Source organism: Podarcis vaucheri (assembly GCF_965113315.1).
Source record: "Podarcis vaucheri genome assembly, chromosome: 9".
In the NCBI taxonomy this organism is placed as follows: Eukaryota; Metazoa; Chordata; class Lepidosauria; order Squamata; family Lacertidae; genus Podarcis; species Podarcis vaucheri.
Window position 1 is genome coordinate 5,356,000 of NC_138767.1, and position 19,646 is coordinate 5,375,645.

The 19,646-nt window shown below is 45.3% G+C and overlaps 1 protein-coding gene across 1 annotated transcript in view; it reads right to left on the reverse strand.

Moving 5' to 3' along the window:
• Positions 1-19,646, reverse strand: part of ATRN (attractin) — a 167,603-nt gene that overhangs the window by 40,825 nt on the left and 107,132 nt on the right. Inside the window, 1 exon segment of the mRNA XM_082236278.1 lies at positions 2,396-2,457. Coding sequence (XP_082092404.1) covers positions 2,396-2,457 — 62 coding nt within the window.

Sequence of the window (19,646 nt, forward strand, 5' to 3'; positions counted from 1 at the left end):
GAATGAACAGAGAGCCTGGAGATAGAGAGCAAATCTCTATAGACTACAACAACTCTCCCTCCCCGACCCTCAAGTCTGGCCTGATGCTGCACTGAGTACCCAGGTGGGCACAGGTGAGACCAACTCCACCTTGTTCACCCACCCAGGTTTCCGTGATACATGCCAGGTCAGCCTCCTCATCCATAATCAGGTCATGGGTGAGGGAGATTTTATTCTGGGCCGACCTGGCATTCAACTGCAGCAGTCGCAGACCCAAGGGCTAGCTGATATAACTGCCTGTGCCTTGTGCCCCTTGCCTGGCCCGCCATATCTCCCCCTACCTAGAACCATTGTAATTGAGCCTCCCCCTGCTCTGCTCTGCTCTGCTCTCCTCCGCTCCTCTCCTCTCCTCCTGGGCACATGCCACCAAGTGCCCTCACGGCCCAGTTAAAAACAGCTGAAACACTAAACAAATGAATTTAAAAGGATATAAAAACAATTTAAAAGAAGAAGCCCTCTCTGCTGAGCATCAGTCCTTATAAAACCTGTCAGGCCCCGCCCTGGGCCAGGTGGAGAGAGGCAGGAACAGGGCCCTCAGGCTCTCAGCAAGGTAGTCCTTAAATCAAGTCACATCACAGATTCACCTAGGGCAAAGGTAAAGGTAAAAGGGACCCCTGACCATTAGGTCCAGTCGTGGATGACTCTGGGGTTGCGGCGCTCATCTCGCTTTACTGGCCAAGGGAGCCGGCGTACAGCTTCTGGGTCACGTGGCCAGCATGACTAAGCTGCTTCTGGCGAACCAGAGCAGCGCACGGAAACGCCGTTAACCTACCCGCCGGAGTGGTACCTATTTATCTACTTGCACTTTGACGTGCTTTTGAACTGCTAGGCTGGCAGGAGCAGGGACCGAGCAACGGGAGCTCACCCTGTCATGGGGATTCGAACCACCGACCTTCTGATTGGCAAGTCCCAGGCTCTGTGGTTTAACCCACAGCGCCACCTGTGTCCCTTCACCTAGGGCAGTGGCTCCCAAATTAGCTAAGTACTGTGGAACTCCTGTTTTTCAAAAGCCAAGCCATGGAACCCTACTTTAAAAAAAAAAAGATGTCTCTATGGTAGTTTTTGTTAAGTGAATGGTGCCACGGAACCCCTGGGTGGGTTAAGTGGAGGGGTCCATGGACCACCAGTTGGGAACTAGTGACCTAGCACAATGTACTTGGAAGTGTGGTGGGGAGGAAACTTATATAGGCCACCTGAGACTAGGTGGTGCCACCTCCATCAATGGCCGCCCCACCAGAGCATGCACTATGTGCCAACGCCAGGCAGGGACAGGCACCTGTGACGCCGCCACATCAGCATTAGCAGGGTCAAGCCGAGCAGGTGGCGTCCAACCACCCTCTGAATATATTTGCAAGGCTTCCTGTCAACATCCCTTTCGTTTGCCATCTGTTGCAGTAGCAAAGCTATAAAAAGGACTGAAGTATCAGACAATAACCTTGGGAATCAACTTTACTGCCACATGAATTCTATTTCTCCAGGAGGATACATCATCATCATCATCATCATCATCATCTCAATTTATTACTCATACTTTATCATAGGTCCCAGGGCATGTTACAACAATTTAAAATTCGGCATTCAAAATAATTGAAACAAATCACAGTGAATGAATAGGGTAGAGCCTAAAAACATATCTCAAGTCTCCTCCTCTCATATGCTCTTCTGGGATTCCCCAAAATAGATGGGCGAATGTGTGGGGAAAGCCCCATTGCAGCAGCTGGATTTCTTCCACTAGGTTCCGCTAGCGCACTGGGTTAGTTGAATCTGGCCTCTAGTTTCTCTCATATGCTGAAGACACGCATCTGTTCCTTGCTTCCTGTGCTCCCCAAGAACTCTAATAGGTTCATAGCACAGGACTTGCCCTTTGCACAAGCCATGCTGTCTGTACTTCAGCAAGGCTTGTTCTTCTATATGCTAGACTATTTTATCTTTAACAATACTTTCCACCACTTTCCCTGCTACAGACATTAAGCTAACCAACCTGTAATTTCCAGGATCCTACCCCAGTTCACGCTACCCACCTACAAGAGTGAATCCCTTTAAAAAAACCACCTCAGTTCCTACTGATAAAGGATTGTAATATGGCATAGGAACAAAAGACAAACCCTTATTCAGATAGCTCAACAGTCGGTCTTTAAGCACTTAGAAAAGGATGCTGTGATTACTAAGACCCAGCACGGGTTTCTCAAAAACAAGTCATGCCAGATGAATCTTATTTCTTTCTCTTTCTTTCTTTTTTTATGGAGTTACAAGCTTGGTGGATCAGGGGGATGCTGTGGACATAGTGTATCTTGACTTCAGTAAGGCTTCTGATACTAACAGTAAAATATTTTAGTTATTTAGAGTAGAAGATTACCTGAAAAAGGTGACAAAGAACTGTACCAGGTCCATAAAGTTACTGTGCTGTGAAAATGCAATCTGTAGAGAAGAAAAAGCAAATGAATTATTTGTTGTTGCATTCAGAAACTCATGTTGCAAATAAGCTATTCCGTTTCCAGGGCCAACATAATAATGAAATCCTGCTCCATTTAGATAGTGTTAACACAGCAACCTGTCACTTAAAAGTGGTGCATTGTTGACATATTTGATACCCCACCATTCTACCAGGTACCCAAGGAGGCTTACAACACACGAAACAATAAAAACATGGTGCCATATTAAAAGCACAAATACAACAGCAGGATAATAAACATGCATTGCTTAGAACTACAGGAACGTAATCAATACGCTACAACTTCTCTCTCTCATGCTCTATTCATGTCTGAGCACGCATTAATTTATTGGGCTAAAGCTCTGACAACCACAAAAACCTCCTTGATGCTCGGAAACCACAGCACAGAAGAAGATCGAGATGGTGTAGGGGTTAGGAAGCCATCCAAGTTAAAACAAGATGGGTTCAGGGTCTAAACTTGGGCCCTCTCAGAAGGGGGAATCCTGCAACATAAAAGACCTCCCCTTGAACCATCCTCAGCAATGACTATCAAGACAATCTCTCTTGCAGAGAAGTGAAGAGTAGAACTATGTGCTATGTCCTGCTCTTGATAATGTTTCCTGGCCAAAAACCTCAGTTATTGACTCCTCCCTAGCAACTTTCTCAGTTCCAGTCTTCCCACTTTTTCCCATTACAGAAGCCTCCCTAGAGTGAACACCTCTTAAAGTAGTGCATGGCCCTTTAACTGAGAGAAAATCCCCTGGGAGGCGAGGTCTAAAACTCTTTTCAGCAGCATAGTGAGAGCTGGACCATAAAGAAGGCTGATCGCCGAAGAATTGATGCTTTTGAATTATGGTGCTGGAGGAGACTCTTGAGAGTCCCGTGGACTGCAAGAAGATCAACATTATGAAGGAAATCAGCCCTGAGTGCTCACTGGAAGGAGAGATTGTGAAGCTGAGGCTCCAATACTTTGGCCACCTCATGAGAAGAGAAGACTCTCTGGAAAAGACCTTGATGCTGGGAAAGATGGAGGGCACAAGAAGAAGGGGACAACGGAGGACGAGATGGTTGGATAGTGTTCTCGAAGCTACCAGCATGAGTTTGACCAAACTGCGGGAGGCAGTGGAAGACAGGAGTGCCTGGCGTGCTCTGGTCCATGGGGTCACAAAGAGTCAGACACGACTAAACGACTAAACAACAACAAGAAACCATCAGTAGACTGCCAGGCAGTGCTGCTGCAGCAACACGCTGAGATACCTGCTCTCAGGCTCCAGCCCTACTCCTTAGCTTTCACCTTGCCTGGAGCGGTCACAGTGTGTTGTCCCAGGTCTTGATGCTGCCGTATCACTGAGATCCTCACCACCACCTGCTAATATTTGCAAACAATCTACGACCAGGACTGCAGACATTCCCACCCATTGCTTTCCTCCCTTGCCCCTGGGCAGCGACTCCTCTGAAGACTTCAGGCACAAACAGGCTTGCACAGACCTCTGTCAATTTTACGCAAAGCAGCTGCCGCGTTTCCAAGATCACATGGCGACAGCCACCCCAGCCCAACATTTGGCACCAATGTGAAAGCTGGCGAGCCAGACCTGGTCTTTTAAGCAGGATGTCACCACTGTGTCATTCATTCCAAGTCTCCAGGGACAGGGCCAAGAGACAGCCTCCTCCTGGTTCTTAGATCCTCATAGGAAGATTAAAATATGGCAGGAAAAACTGGAGAGAATTTAAGGGAAGCATTCTTCTTATTTATTGTTTTGAAATACGAGATTACTTTTGTTTTTATAATTCAGGTCACAGAAGGCTTTTACATATTAAAGAATGTTTGTGACACTTTTAATGCAAATGATGAACCATTTTCTTGGACTTTATCATCTGAGCACGTAGCTGCCTCTGAAGACGGTTCAGAAACGTCAGCTAGTGTAGAATTCAGTGGCCGGGTTGCTCACTGGAGCAAGACGGTTTGAGCATCTTACACCGATCCTGGTCCAACTGCACTGGCTACAGATCAGTTTCCAGGCCCAATTCAAAGTGCTGGTTTTGACCTATAAAGCCTTAAAAGGTTCAGGATGGCAATAACTGAAGGACCTGGACCCTGAGATCATCTTCCAAGGCCCTTCTTCATGTGCCTCCTCCTTGAGAGGTCCAGAGGGTGGCAACACAAGTACAGGGCCTTTTCTGCAGTGGCTCCCCGTCTGTGGAATGTTCTCCCCAGGGGAGTTCGCCTAGCGCCTTCATTATAAACCTTTAGGCACCAGGCAAAATGTTCCTTTTTAACCACACCTTTGGCTGATTTGATTGACATCCTATGCCCTTTTAAAATGTGGGTGGTTTTTTTTTGGGGGGGGGTTATTGGATTGTTGTTTTTATTTTGATTATGTATTTTGTGGTTTTATATTTTGATTTTATTCTGTGAACCGCCCTGAGACCTCTGGGTGTAGGGCAGTATATTAATAATGATGATGGTGTTTTAATAAATTTTATCTACTTGTCCTCCTTTTCTATCTCTCAGAGTGTCCATTAGCTTTACAATACACACCAAATCACAAACCCTGAATAGCCATGCTATGGATGGCAGAACTCCCTCCCCATTTATAAAACTTACTGCTATCATAGCAATTGTTAAAAGATACATTAATATTCCAAGATAAGATAGCTGTCTTTTTTTAAAGAACAAAAACAGAACAATGGATGTAGTATGAATGCACAACTGCACACACAAGTCAAAATTGATTTCCAATGTTTTCTCTCTCTCTCTCTCTCTCTCTCTCTCGGGACATTATCCATAAATGTGGAACTGAACTGCTTCAATGTCACCACATCTCCAACAGATGTTATTCGCTGTAGTACAAATTCTGCCCAGCCTAGACAGCATGTATTCCTGCTTCAGATCAAATGGGCATGTTCTGACAGATATCCATTTTCAAGAACTCACATTTGCCTGAACTTGGGGTCCCGCAAGCAGCTTGAAACGATGGAATCAAGTGCGAGCTAATATACTACCAAGCAGAACTGAGAAGACCGACACACTTAGCAGTAAAAGAGGAACTGCACTCATTCCTTCTGCAACAGTCTTGTTTTGAGTGGACCAGAAGTTGATTTACAGTTAGAGAAAGCAGCAACCTAACCCACCAACATCATGGAAGCTAATTCTGCACGTTATTAGGCCAGTAAGCACTGTGTATTTCATTTCAACAAATTAGAGACCAAATCAGCTATTTTGGATCCAGCGGCGCAAAAAGGAAAAGAAAAGGAAAAAAAGCTTCCAGGATTTTCTGGTTCCTATTTCAGAAAAAAAATGGAATGCCAAAACAAATTAAAATACCACACAAAAGCACACAGAGACCCACAAGGTTGAAAAGTACCCAGACTTTCCAGACAGATAAAACAAACAGAAAAATACACCATGCATGCTTTGTATGAAATCCATCTGTTTTCTTTCCTGCCACCTGTATTTCTTGAGTTCTAATGTTCAGAAGAATGAAGTCAAACAAACCTCAGAGCTGTGTTTGAATACAAAGCTGCTGCTCAACTTTCTATTGAAAAACAAATTGCCTAGGTATTTCCCAAGCCATGCCAAAAGTTGTCAAGATCATTCATTTTGGTTTTTGACAGTGCATTGTAAAAGGGAAATTTTTAATACTGCCCTTCACCTCAGGGCAGTTCAGCAGCAGCTGGAGACTTAGATTTCCACTTATATTATTTTTTTAAAGAAATCAGGTCTTCTTGGTTGAATTTTTGAGGCTGAGAAAAGGCAAGGGTGAACCACTAACCTGTAAGAAGAAACAAATCAAGAACCATTCTGCCTGCTGAATCTCTCTTCCCAAATCAATAAATGTAAATTCTTTGATACTTTGTGTGGTGGGTATTAGCCAAAAAAGGTTCCAGTTATTACACTTTTATTAAATTATGGGGGATTGAATTGCTCCACAAAAGTCCTTCAAACAATGACTACACTGGGGACAAACTTTGAAGAACTTTGACTAAGTCCAGGAACAATCCTTACTGTATCTTTTGAGAGCCTTGTAGTGTTATATTTTCTTGGTTCTGGACAAGAGGATAGATCACAATTCTTCAGAGCCCAGGGCCCAAGAATGACCTCCATAACAGCTATTGGCTTTCACCCTGAGATTCTAAGTGTGAACACATCATAGATGAGGGTCTGAACAGGAGTTGAAGGTTTGAACTAGGGGATGATGCACCCCGGGACAAAATGATAGTTTCCACATGAGAAAAATCTATCATGTGCAACTCTACCCAAATGCTAGGATTCTACAGGAGGAGAACAGGATACGGAAAACAGGGCATAGTTCAGCTTCTTGAGAAGATCAGCTTCCTTTAAAGAAAAAAGCAAACCAACAAGTTTATATCCCTTTTCATGATGTAGCACTGACTGAATAAGTGTGGGCAAATTTCAGACATCGGTGGTGAGGTATGGCTGAATTCTCAGAGGTGGAGTTGACCCTCCCATTGCTACAAAACCAGAATTTGGGGTGGAGGAGTAAGAAAATTGTGTCCTTTTCTTGCAATCTGTATTTTTTACAGTTCACAGAATTTGGATTCCCTGTGTACATAGAATCCTGTATATGCATTGAGGGATGAAAGGCAGAGATGGGGCAAAGAACATGAGAATAAATACTGGTTTTACACTGTCCATATTGTTACAAGCCGCCCCAATCTCTGCTGAGCGGTGGCAAGAGATTCCAGGGTCTTGGCACTTAACCAGGGTTGCATTTCCACTGAGACACCAAGACACAGCACAAAATGACACCTTCAGGAAATATGGTTTATTCACACATATTTACACCTGAGTTTTATGGGGAGAGAGTACACAGCACATATATCGTCCTTCCCAGCATTACAGCTTGGGATTCAGGGGCACTCTAAATGCCATCCCCATGTCTCTTTGCAACTGCACACTCCAGACAATCATCATGGCTGCTTCCCATCAGTCCCAGCATGGAGTTCCTCCCCCACGGCTTCTTCCCAGAAAGCCCTGCTCCCTAAACGTAAAAAGGCACCATCTTTTTCTGCAGTGACATCACACCCCTGCCTTTACCCTGGCAACCTCCCTCCGTGCCTGGCAAGGTCTTGTTCCTGGTTGATGACTTCCATTGAGGGGTAATAGGTAGCCATCACAACCACTGTTTCTTCAATGACCCGCCATCGCCAGGCTGGCCTCATGAAGAAGTTGTTGTTGTTTAGTCGTTTAGTTGTGTCCGACTCTTCGTGACCCCATGGACCAGAGCACGCCAGGCACTCCTGTCTTCCACTGCCTCCTGCAGCTTGGTCAAACTCATGTTGGTAGCTTCGAGAACACTGTCCCACTATCTCGTCCTCTGTAGTCCCCTTCTCCTTGTGCCCTCCATCTTTCCCAACATCAGGGTCTTTTCCAGGGAGTCTTCTCCTCTCATGAGGTAGCCAAAATATTGGAGCCTCAGCTTCAGGATCTGTCCTTCCAGTGAGCACTCAGGGCTGATTTCCTTCAGAATGGATAGGTTTGATCTTCTTGCAGTCCATGGGACTCTCTAGAGTCTCCTCCAGAACCATAATTCAAAATCGTCAATTCTTCAGCGATCAGAAGTTAGGTGATGTTATTTCCCAGTCCTTGAGAAATTCAGGAATTTACGAGTCTGCTCAAATTCTGACCCTTCACTGAATGTAGAGATCTGCCCCACCCCAGCCCCTCATAACAAGGGGACCACCTGCCCCTTAAATCAGAAAGAATATTCCATGGTGCAATATGCACTGGAATTTTCTTGCACTTCTTTTGCCAGAACCTTTGCTATACAATGAAATGACCTGAAAGAGATTTCACACATACATACACACACACCGGCTGCTGCCAGGGGTGAGATATTGGCCTCTGGAATGCCCCCCTTAGCTGCATTCAGAGAAAACCCAGGAAAAGTCTCGGTTGGTCCTTGTTGCTGGTGCAGAAGAGATGTTTTTGAAAAGGAGCTATTCCTTCTTTACTTAGCCATTTCATTTCTCCTTTAGTTGAAGCAGAATGTGTTCTGGATTACTTAAACCACAACAGCTATTAGGGAAAGCTCTTCACAGCTTAAGTAGTCAGACTCGCTGCAGTAGGTAGGTAGAATTCACATGGAACAAAATTGGCGGCGGGGTGGGGGGTGGGGAGTCTTAATTTAAAAAGTATATATGACTCACCGTTTCCACAGGCAGAGTTTAAGGATTGGAGTTCAAGCAAGGAGACTTCCTGACAAACCTTTAAAACAACAACCCTCCTCTTGGATCTCACTTGTGTTTGTTCAACGAAGCTGGTTTGAATTATCTGCCGTTTGGCAGCAGAGATGCTAGAATCGGGCTAGGATGCTTGCCTGCATGGTTTCTGTTACCTTTTTTTTTTTTGCAAAAGTAATAGGATAATTTATTTCATTTAACACATGTCTGCGCATTTAACACACTCGGGGACATCCAGTGAAGCTGAACACTGGGAGATTCAGAAGAGACAGAAGAAATTACTTTTTCACATGGTGCAACCATGGAATTTGCTTCCCCAAGAGGCAGTATTGGGTGGGACATATTCCTGGAGAAGAACTATCAATGACCACCTCCACTATCAGACTCTTAATCTTAGTGTCATGGGTTCAAGTCCCATGCTGGGCCAAACAATTTCTGCATTGCAGGGGGTTAGACTAGATGACCCTTGGGTCCCTTCTATGATTCTGTGACTAGATGGGCCTCTGGCCTGATCCAGCAGGGCTCTTGTGATGTCCTTACGCATCATTTTTGTTCTTTCTCTCTGCCCCCCACCTCCCTCAAGAAAAGCAGCTCATGATAAATTGTGTATCAACATAGCTTACCGTTTCAATACAATCTCATGCACTACTTGGATGACAAGACTGAAACCTTGTGGTTGGAAATAGGCCAATGTCCCTAGACAAAGTATTCCACGGGGCCATCATGGAAAAAGCCCTGCTCCCCATCACACGGAACAAAGCTTTTTCTGAAGGCTTTTAAAGCTATGGAGCCTCAGTTGGCAAGAGGCAATCCCCAAGGCAGGCCAGAGACAGCGCCCTGTATATTGGTTTAGAGAAGCTTGAGCAGTTTGGTTTCTCCAAATTTTGATGCAAACGGACGTGATCAGCATCTCCCAAACTAATGTACAGATCGCAGTGTAATTACCCCTTTGGGTTTTCCACTTCTCAAAATCTTGTGGCACACTCAGCGGCTCAAGTAAGTTAGCAAATGTGTATTTTAAAATGAAATGCATTTGGAAATGCAAACACTGAGATAAAATATGCATATTATCACCTCACCCCTTATATAACCAAGCTGATCACTGGTCCTTGGTTTGGCAGAAACCATCTTAGCAGGAGAACCACCTGCCATTTGGAATTCTCTCCCATTAAACATCAGCCAGGAGCCCCCTCTCTTATCTTTTCGGCACCCACTAAAAACCTTCCCATTCCAGCAAGCTTTTTAAATAGAAACCTTTCCCAGTCTGCATCTGCACTGGGATTGTTTTTAAGAGGCTGTTGTTTTGTTGTTTACCACCCTGGGCTCCTTTGGGAAGAACAGTGGGATACAAACTAAATTACTGTAAAAAAATATGAATAATAATATCTAGATGCATATTTTGAGATAAAATACATATTTAAATACAGAGTGTGACATTTGGTGCAGATTCCTCCCCCCACCCTTTTTACGGAAACACTGCAGATTAATGCAGAAATGGGACAAAAGACTTATGAGTGAGAGACTGATCCATCCATCCCTAGCATTAGCCCCAGAAGCTAATTGGCAAGAAGCATTAATACAAGGCAAACTACAGGAGATAAAAGTTCAACAGAAAAACCAGCAGCATACAATTTGCCTTTTCTGGCACAGCGCAGATGAAATCCATGCCACGGGAGGAAAGCGCGTATTTATTTCTGAAGCAGCATGAAGTACAGTACTGTTTCCTGGATGCTGCAGGATCTGCTCCCGTTCGCAACTAGAAATTATTCTGCCTTTTAAAAAGGGGGCTCCCATTAGCAGCAAAATTAATTGCATTTCTTTGTTTTAGACTCATTTTGCTTTAACAATACTATTGACGATTGTTCAGCTGGCACAGGAGCTCTATTAGCCGAAGCACAAGTAAAATTCAAGACTCAGGTCTCCTGGGATCTTGCAACCTAACCATTCCAAGGTCTGCTCCCAGCGACAGTTTATTAGGGTAGCATTTGCATGGGCCCAGAAGTAGCCTGGTGTTTGACTTTCTACAAGGAAAGATGCAACATCAATTTCCCTGGTTTGCTGGGGGGGGGGGGTTGACAAAGGGACGGCTGATGGCTGTGCAGTATTGTCCAAACACCATTTGGACAAAAGAAGTTGGCAAAAGAGGCTTTCTTCCCAATGGGGCATCATTCCCCCATAACTCCATACGTAGAAGGGGGTGGGTTGAGCCATGACTTTTCATTTTAGCATGACAGCAAAACAAAGAGCAACATATCCTCACGGAAGTGACCGTGCAAACAGCACTCATCACTCAGTAAAACTACTGCCATGTGAACTACTATTGGCTTGGGTTTGCTCGGTTCTCAAAGTTAGAAGAAGATACTTCCTATTGGGAATGAAGCACCCAGTGAGGACGCGGGTGGCGCTGTGGTCCAAACCACTGAGCCTAGGGCTTGCCGATCAAAAGGTTGGCAGTTCGAATCCCCATGACAGGGTGAGTTCCCATTGTTCAGTCCCAGCTCCTGCCCACCTAGCAGTTCGAAAGCACATCAAAGTGCAAGTAGATAAATAGGTACCGCTCCTGGTGGGAAGGTGAACGGCGTTTCCATGCGCTCCTCTGGTTTCGCCAGAAGCAGCTTAGTCCTGCTGGCCACATGACCCAGAAAAACTGTCTGTGTCCAGCTCCCTTGGCCAGTAAAGCAAGATGAGCGCTGCAACCCCAGAGTCGTCCGCAACTGGACTTAACTGTCAGGGGTCCCCTTTACCCAGTGAGGCATAAGGTATATCCCACTGGTTAAATGGGGACAGATGGACAGACGTTTCACCTTGAAACAGCCCAAATTCAAAGACAGCCTTCACAAATATAAAGGAAGCGCATGGCCTGTTTCTCCAGAAAGATTATCTCATGGTCTGATATGCATTGGAGGACTCTCAAAAGCAGATTTTCGAGGGTCTGCATGGAAAGGACAAGAAGGGAACCTCCAATGCGTGATCGCTACAGGTGCTGCGCTGGGCAAGACCCGTACTCTCATCCAGCAGAACTCTTTTTACACGCGTATTTGAGTCTCTGAAAGATGCATGTTCGAGACTTTTGTTCCTTTCCTTCCCTGGCTGCTTCTCCTTTTCGCTGCACTGGCAGAGTTGTCGGTGACCAAGCTGTGCACTTGACATCTGAATTTGGGTCCGGTGCATTGCAGCTTTACCTTTACCGCTTCTTTTAAGTATTCTGCCGCAAACACATTCCCCAACGCTTCAATTGTTTCTCAACGAGAGAGACAGCTCTTTTCTTGGGCTGTCACACAAGCACATATTATTGGATCACTATGGATGCCGTTTCACATATCAAGGTACAGGCTAACAACTTTTTCGCCTTCTCTCCCCTCCCCACCCTGCATCCCATTGTTCCGTTTCATCCTCATTTACTGCATCCAGCAATTTGCTACCTAACTCTACTCCTAAAAATAGATTGCGGTAGATTTTCCATCATTGCAATCAGGCTACAAAATGTTTGTGCTGAACTTCTTGAGAGTTTGTCGCATAGATGCTTCAATTGATGCTGTGCGGGAATGAGCTGGGGGAAGAACGGCGGCAGTAGGAAACCTGCTTTGAAGGGCAGAAGGACACCAAGTTCCAGTGTGGTGTAGTGGTTAAGAGCGGTAGTCTCGTAATCTGGGGAACCGGGTTCACGTCTCCGCTCCTCCACATGCAGCTGCTGGGTGACCTTGGGCCAGTCACACTTCTTTGAAGTCTCTCAGCCCCACTTACCTCACAGAGTGTTTGTTGTGGGGGAGGAAGGGAAAGGAGACTGTTAGCCGCTTTGAGACTCCTTAAAAGGGAGTGAAAGGCGGGATATCAAATCCAAATTCCTCCTCCTCCACCACTCAGTGGAGACCAACGGTAGAGAAGCTCCAGCTCACGGGCCAAACTTGGCCAGGCCATTTTGGGGTAGCCACAACCACCAACCCTACATCTGATTACATGACATCAGGAATGGGGCAGATAAGGCCGAGTGTCAGGGGACTGCCATCGGAACAGGAAAGGGAGGCAGAGGGGCCGTTGGGATACAGGGAGGCTCTGAAAATCTTGAGAAGCAGTTCCTCTTCCTGCGGTGGGGAAAGCCACGCCTCCAGTGGGGAAGAGGGGGCGGGACCAGAGGGTGCTGCTGGGAGCCCCAGTGCCGCTCCTGGCCAAGCCGGCCAGGAGGGAAGCACAAGCACGTCTCTTCCATCACCCACCTTGCGCAGAGGTGTAAAATGCAAACAAGGAAGGAAAAGGCTGGGGGGGGGGTGACTAAGCTCTTATGTTGGGGGAGGACCCGGAAACGACCACTCCCGGATTCTGCTAGCGATTGAGGCAGACATGAACTGATGGTTCTGAACTGTAAATAGCTTTGCACCAAAATAAATCCTGTTAAAGACAGGTCGGAGTCCTGCCTGGTTACTCACGAGCAACCACCGGCGAACATCTGACACTGAGGTTTTGCAAGATCCACCAGGAGCTTCAAGCATGCTCCCACCCTTGCCTTCCCTTGGGCTCAAGGAGGGGAAGAAGTTTCCATTCAATGAAGGAAGCTGCTCCTCCCTCCCAGCGCTGCTTCATTCAAGCTATTAGCTTATATTCGTCTGGGAGGATTTTTTCTGTACAGAAGGAACCAGCCTATTTGCTGTTTTCCTTATCCTAAAGGGCAGGAGAACAAGTTGCACATGGAGGCGTCTCAGGGCTGTTATGCGGCACCGATCCAGCTGATTCTATATTATTTTCAGTCTATAAAGGAGCTGCTAAGGTCTTGTTCTAGCCTGGATATTGCCTGGGGGGCCGAAATGCGTGGAGCACGTGCAGAGGGTCTTTTTCCATGGTGGAACTGCAACTCCAGAATTCCCAACCGAGGTCCCTGCTCATCTGGGTCACTTTCTAGCTGTCAGTAGTAAGTGAAGACATTTATATTCTGACAGGTTCCTTGATTGATTTCCACTGTCTTTTTGATCGATGGTTCTTCGCTGCTTGCTCGGATGAGCACTTTGTTACAGGGAGGCTCCTGGTCTATAGTTGCACCATCTTACTATTGTAATACTTCGGATCTGCTGCTGCTGTTTCACAGCCAAATCTGAGATTTTGCACTTTTGGTACAGGGGATTTTGCGGGGAATGTTACAGGCCACATTAGGCAATTTTCAGGAAGCAGAGGAGAGTGTTATAGAGACATATAAAGTGCGTCAGGGGTATGAACTGCCCTGAGACCTCCGGGTATAGGGCGGTATATAAATTCAATAAATAATAATAGAATAATAGAATCGTAGAATTGGAAGGGACCCTGAGGGTCATCTAGTTCAACCCCCTGGAATGCAAGAATCTCAATTAAAGCATCCATGACAGATGGCCAAACAACCTCTGCTTAAAAACCCCCAAGGAAGGAGTGTCTACCGCCTTCTGAGTGAGTCTTTTCCGCTGCCAAACAGTTTTTACCTTCAGAAAGCTCTTCCTGTGGTTTACTAAGAATCCTTTCAAGTAACTTGAAGACATTCGTTCAAGGCCTACTCTCCAGAGCAAGAGAAAACAAGCTTGCTCTGTCTTCCATGTGAGAGCCCTTAAGATGGCTATCCTGCCTCCTCTCAGTCTCCTCTTTTCCAGGCTAAACATGCTCAGCTCCTGCAACCATTCCTCATAAACAGATTGATATTGAATCCTGACAAGACAGAAGTACTGTTTCTGGGGGACAGGATGCGGGCAGGTGTGGAGGATTCCCTGGTCCTGAATGGGGTAACTGTGCCCCTGAAGGACCAGGTGCGTAGCCTGGGAGTCATTTTGGACTCACAGCTGTCCATGGAGGCACAGGTTAAATCCGTGTCCAGGGCAGCTGTCTACCAGCTCCATCTGGTACGTAGGCTGAGACCCTATCTGCCTGCGGACTGTCTCGCCAGAGTGGTGCATGCTCTGGTTATCTCCTGCTTGGACTACTGCAATGCGCTCAATGTGGGGCTACCTTTGAAGGTGACCCGGAAACTACAACTAATCCAGAATGCAGCAGCCAGACGGGTGACTGGGAGCGGCCGCCGAGACCATATAACACCGGTCTTGAAAGACCTACATTGGCTCCCAGTACGTTTCAGAGCACAATTCAAAGTGTTGGTGCTGACCTTTAAAGCCCTAAATGGCCTCGGTCCAGTATATCTGAAGGAGCGTCTCCACCTCCATCGTTCTACCCGGACACTGAGGTCCAGCTCCGAGGGCCTTCTGGTGGTTCCTTCACTGCGAGAAGCCAAGTTACAGGGAACCAGGCAGAGGGCCTTCTCGGTAGTGGCGCCCTCCCTGTGGAACGCCCTCCCATCAGATGTCAAAGAGAACAACAACTACCAGACTTTTAGAAGACATCTGAAGGCAGCCCTGTTTAGGGAAGCTTTTAATGTTTGATGTATCACAGTATTTTAATATTCTTTTGGAAGCCGCCCAGAGTGGCTGGGGAAACCCAGCCAGATGGGCGGGGTATAAATAATTTATTATTATTATTATTATTATTATTATTATTATTATTATTATTAGGCCTGGTTTCCAGACCCTTGATCATCACACCTTACCATTTCCAGATGATATCTAACCCCTGCTCCCCCCTCTCTCTCACACAGTGTTGGCAGCTATCACAGGACAGAGAAAACAGATCAATACAAAAGCAACATTTTCCCAAATAACAATTTATAAGGAAGATTAAACAATTAACTTCAAAGGCAGACAAAGCCAATCATAAAAGCTTATATAGTGTTTATTGATCACTCACATTCTTATAATAATTTTTGGTTCTGAACAGGCTAATGCATCTCTTTGGAGGTTTCTTCCCATATTAAAATTCACATTTCCTAATTTGTATCTCTGAACTCTTTGTGTCCTCTTCTCTTCTTAAAAATAATTCACCGATTCACATCCAGCAAAGTCTTTTAACAAAATGAACTTCAGGTGTGCATTGACTGTGCATTCCCCAAATTATGGGGTGGACCAGGAGAGGTTTTCACATGTTTGAATTTGGTATGCCCTAAATTTCAAGTTGTTCTTTGGATTTGCCTGCCCTTGGTCCAAAAAACAGTGTGGTTGGGATTTAACACTAGGCCTATTCAGAGTAGACCCACTGAAATTAATGAACATGACTAAGCTGGGTCAATTAAATTCAACAGGATTACTCTGAATAATAATTCGCTTAATTTCACCCTGAATTTTTAAAGTGACACTGCATTATTATTATTTTCTAAAAAGCAAAACCAATCTGACAAGCTCAGCGCGAGTAGGGAGGGGTGGAGAAGTGGAGAAATCATTTGCTCTGACTGACACTGTTTCTGAACCCAAATGTTTGACACCACTTACAATACACACCAAGTCCTGAGAGCCACTCAAGTACAGTCGTACCTTGGTTGTTGACCGCCCTGGAACTCAGACGTTTTGGCTCCCAAACGCCCAAAATCCGGAAGTGATTGTTCCGGTTTGTGAACATTCTTTTGGAACATGAACATCCGACAGGACTTCTGATTGGCTGCAGGAGTTTCCTGCAGCCAATCAGAAGCCGCGATTTGGTTTTCAAACGTTTTGGAAGTCGAACGGACTTCCGGAATGGATTTCGTTCAACTTCCACGGTAGGTATGACTGTATAAGTCCAGGATCACTGTCCCTCTGATTGGCTCCAGGAAATCTAGAAATTTCACCTCTTTGTCATGACTGGAAGACATATGTAGCCATTCTATGTAAGGGTAGTTGAAGACATTAATCACTATAACAGCTCCTCTTTCGGATGCTTCCTTCATTTAATTCTGCATCTCAATGCCTCCCTGAACATTTTGATTGCAGGGACAATAGCACACACACCCCAGTACAAAATTACTCAATTCCCACCACCAACTGAAGCCAGGAAGTGATACAGGAGATTTGCATTTCACGAAGGAGCTTGTACTTAAAAAAAAAAAGTTTTTGTCACTGTGCTGTACACATGCTACTGCTCTGGTTCCACTTCTATTGTCCATCTGGTGCTTTGAGCAGGGTAAATAGGTGTGGGTATTGTATACCCTCCAACATTTCTCCAGCGAAAATAGGGACGTCCCATTCCATAATGGTAATTTTACTGTTTATACCTCACAAATCTCACTGGGTTGCCGCAGACACTCTGGACAGCTTCCAACATATATAAAAACATAATGAAACATTAAATATTAAGAAAAATAATTTCCCTATACAGGATTCACTTCAGACGGCTTGGGGATTGGATAACTCCAAACCCTCCAACATTTTTCCAGTGAAAAGAGACATCCTAAAGCAGGAATGTTCAAGGTCTGTTTTGGGGGCCTAATCCGGCCTGCCAGTCGATTTAATCCAGCCCCCGTGGCAGTATATGTTCTGGGGTAAAATCCTTTAAAAATCTCAGCAACTTTGGGATAAAATTGTGGAAAAAGCTCAACAACTTTGGTCGGCCCTCACGCATGTTCACTTCATCAAATCCAGCCCTCTTTGGAAAAGGTTTGGGCACCCCTGTCCTAAGGAGAAGTGGGACATTCTGGGATCAAATCAGAAACTGGGACAGCTTCTCTAAATCAGGGATGTCCCTGGAAAATAGGGATACTTGGAGGGTCTGGTATTGTGCAAACCCCTCCAGGTTCTCCAGAAGGAACCTCAAGGGCAACAGCAACCCAAATCAGTACAACAAAATGGACAGGTTAATAATACCTGCACCCTCAAACACTGATTATTGGGCACGAGACTCAGCTTGTAGCACTGCCAAGGAAACAGAAGTACAGTGGTGCCTCGCAAGACGAAAAGAATCCGTTCTGTGATTCTCTTCGTCTAGCGGTTTTTTCGTCTTGCAAAGCAAGCCCATTGACGGATTAGCGGATTAGCGCTATTAGCGGCTTTTAGCGGATTATCGGCTTATTGGATCAGCTGATAAGTGGCTTAGTGGCTTAGAAAAAGGGGGAAGGGGAAAAAACCAGCAGGAACTCGCAAGACATTGTCGTCTTGCGAAGCAAGCCCATAGGAGATTCGTTTTGCGAAGCACCTCCAAAACGGAAAACTCTTTCGTCTAGCGAGTTTTCCGTCTTGCGAGGCATTCGTCTTGCGGGGCACCACTGTACCACTGACCTTACAATCCTCACTGCGGGTGTAAGGTCAGAACATACCACCGTCAAGTATGAGTGCCCATCACACTTATAAGGCTTTCTCATTCAGTCACCAATTGACAGAGCTTTCAAATGAGCTCCCTTTGGACTCCGATGTTTGTGCCACTACGTCAAACCAAACTACAGAACCGCTAGCACACACGGGGAGGAGAACTTTAACACTGGCGCGTAAAACTGCTGACACGACACAATCAAAGGAGATTTGAAGTGTTTCCCATTACTAGCTTGTCAGATATAGCGAAAAAATGAGCCAAGGTAGAAAGGGGGGGGGGCGGCTATACTTTGTTTGTTTGAACAGAGAGCCATCTGTAAAATTCCACTGCTGGTTTCTACAACTCAACTTCTTTGCTTCTCAGTTCGGAGGCTTCTAAAAACCACCAAGCTTAACCCTCTGAGATCACGACACCCTGTAACAACTCTCACCACTGTGCAAACCGGCAGGCGGGGGAAGGATGGGGATCTGAAACATGAAACTGCCATTCTCATATATTACTTTGCTGATGATCGACACCTACAGTGGTTATACAGCATGCAGAAGACGAATTTGCCAATTCTATTTCTAGAAAGGCTCATTCCGCACGGCACGTGCCAAATAAACTAAATTAAAACTGAAACCATAAATAAGACAAACCGATTGCAGACTTGATTCATTTTCTAAATCAGAAATGAACCCTTTTTTATATAACAAACACCAACCATTTGCAGTGCAGACGGCAAACTTTATCCAACAAGAACTTACCCGTCTTCCCCAAAGGAAGCTGACTAACTTAAGCAGACTTGACAATGTGGCTGTCACAAGCCAGAGTGGCTTAAACCGAACCGACTCAGTAAACACTGACACTAACTTCAAGTTTTTAAAGAACGGTGATCTACATTTTGCTAACTGTGAATTCTAGAGAGCTTTTTATAGAAGAGATTGCTTAAATGAAGGAAGCTGGGAGGGAGGGAGGGACATTCTACACCAATATACTTTTAAAACCAACTGGTGGTTTTGAAGAGAGGTGGAGCAATATTTTAAGGGTGGGAGCTGAGCACTGGCAAATGCACAACTATCAGTCGTACAAAAGAGCATTTATATGCTTGCAGCTTCCTAAAGAAAACCAGGCAGAGGGGAAAGGAGAGCCAGGAGGACAAGGAAGTCTTGAAACAGGAACTCCAGGACAAACAAGGGCGAGCGATCAAAGGACCAACATCTACGATGGATTCTTGCAATGGGCGGCTCTTCCCAGAGATTTAAAAAGCCTTATATCTGGCACACACCACAACAGGACAAAAACTTAAACGTCAGTTAACAAAGGAGGGAAAATGCGCCAGCACATTAATTAAGCTGCCCAAATTAAGAATACAAATACTGGCTTCAGGTTAAAATCAGAGAAAATGAAAGTGACTAAGCATGGGTAAACAGCAAAACAAAAGGAATTACACTGAACATGTAATTTCATCCTATTTCAGTTCTCCACTGTGGGCCAAACTACATGCAGCACTAAATGCGCCACTTGGAAGCATATCAGGGTTTTCTCGTTTATTTTTTAAGTTTAATAATGGGTGTGAGGGTCCCTAATTTCCATTGGGACCCTTTTCTCCCCAGTCTGAATGCTAGTAAAAAAAATAATCTCCTGCCTCGGCTATTAGCTTTAGAGGGAAAGAGTATCATTATTGCCAATGAGTCCTTGGGGGCGGGGAATGCACATTTTTCACTCTCTCCAAGTCAATGCATACATACACCTTCCTTTATGTACAACAGGGTCTGGCATTGCCCACATGGCATTTCTGCCACTTGTCCATCTGTGAACCCCCTCCTTCCCCTCAATAATACAAGTTGGCTTGTATTTTTTTACATTCCACCCCACT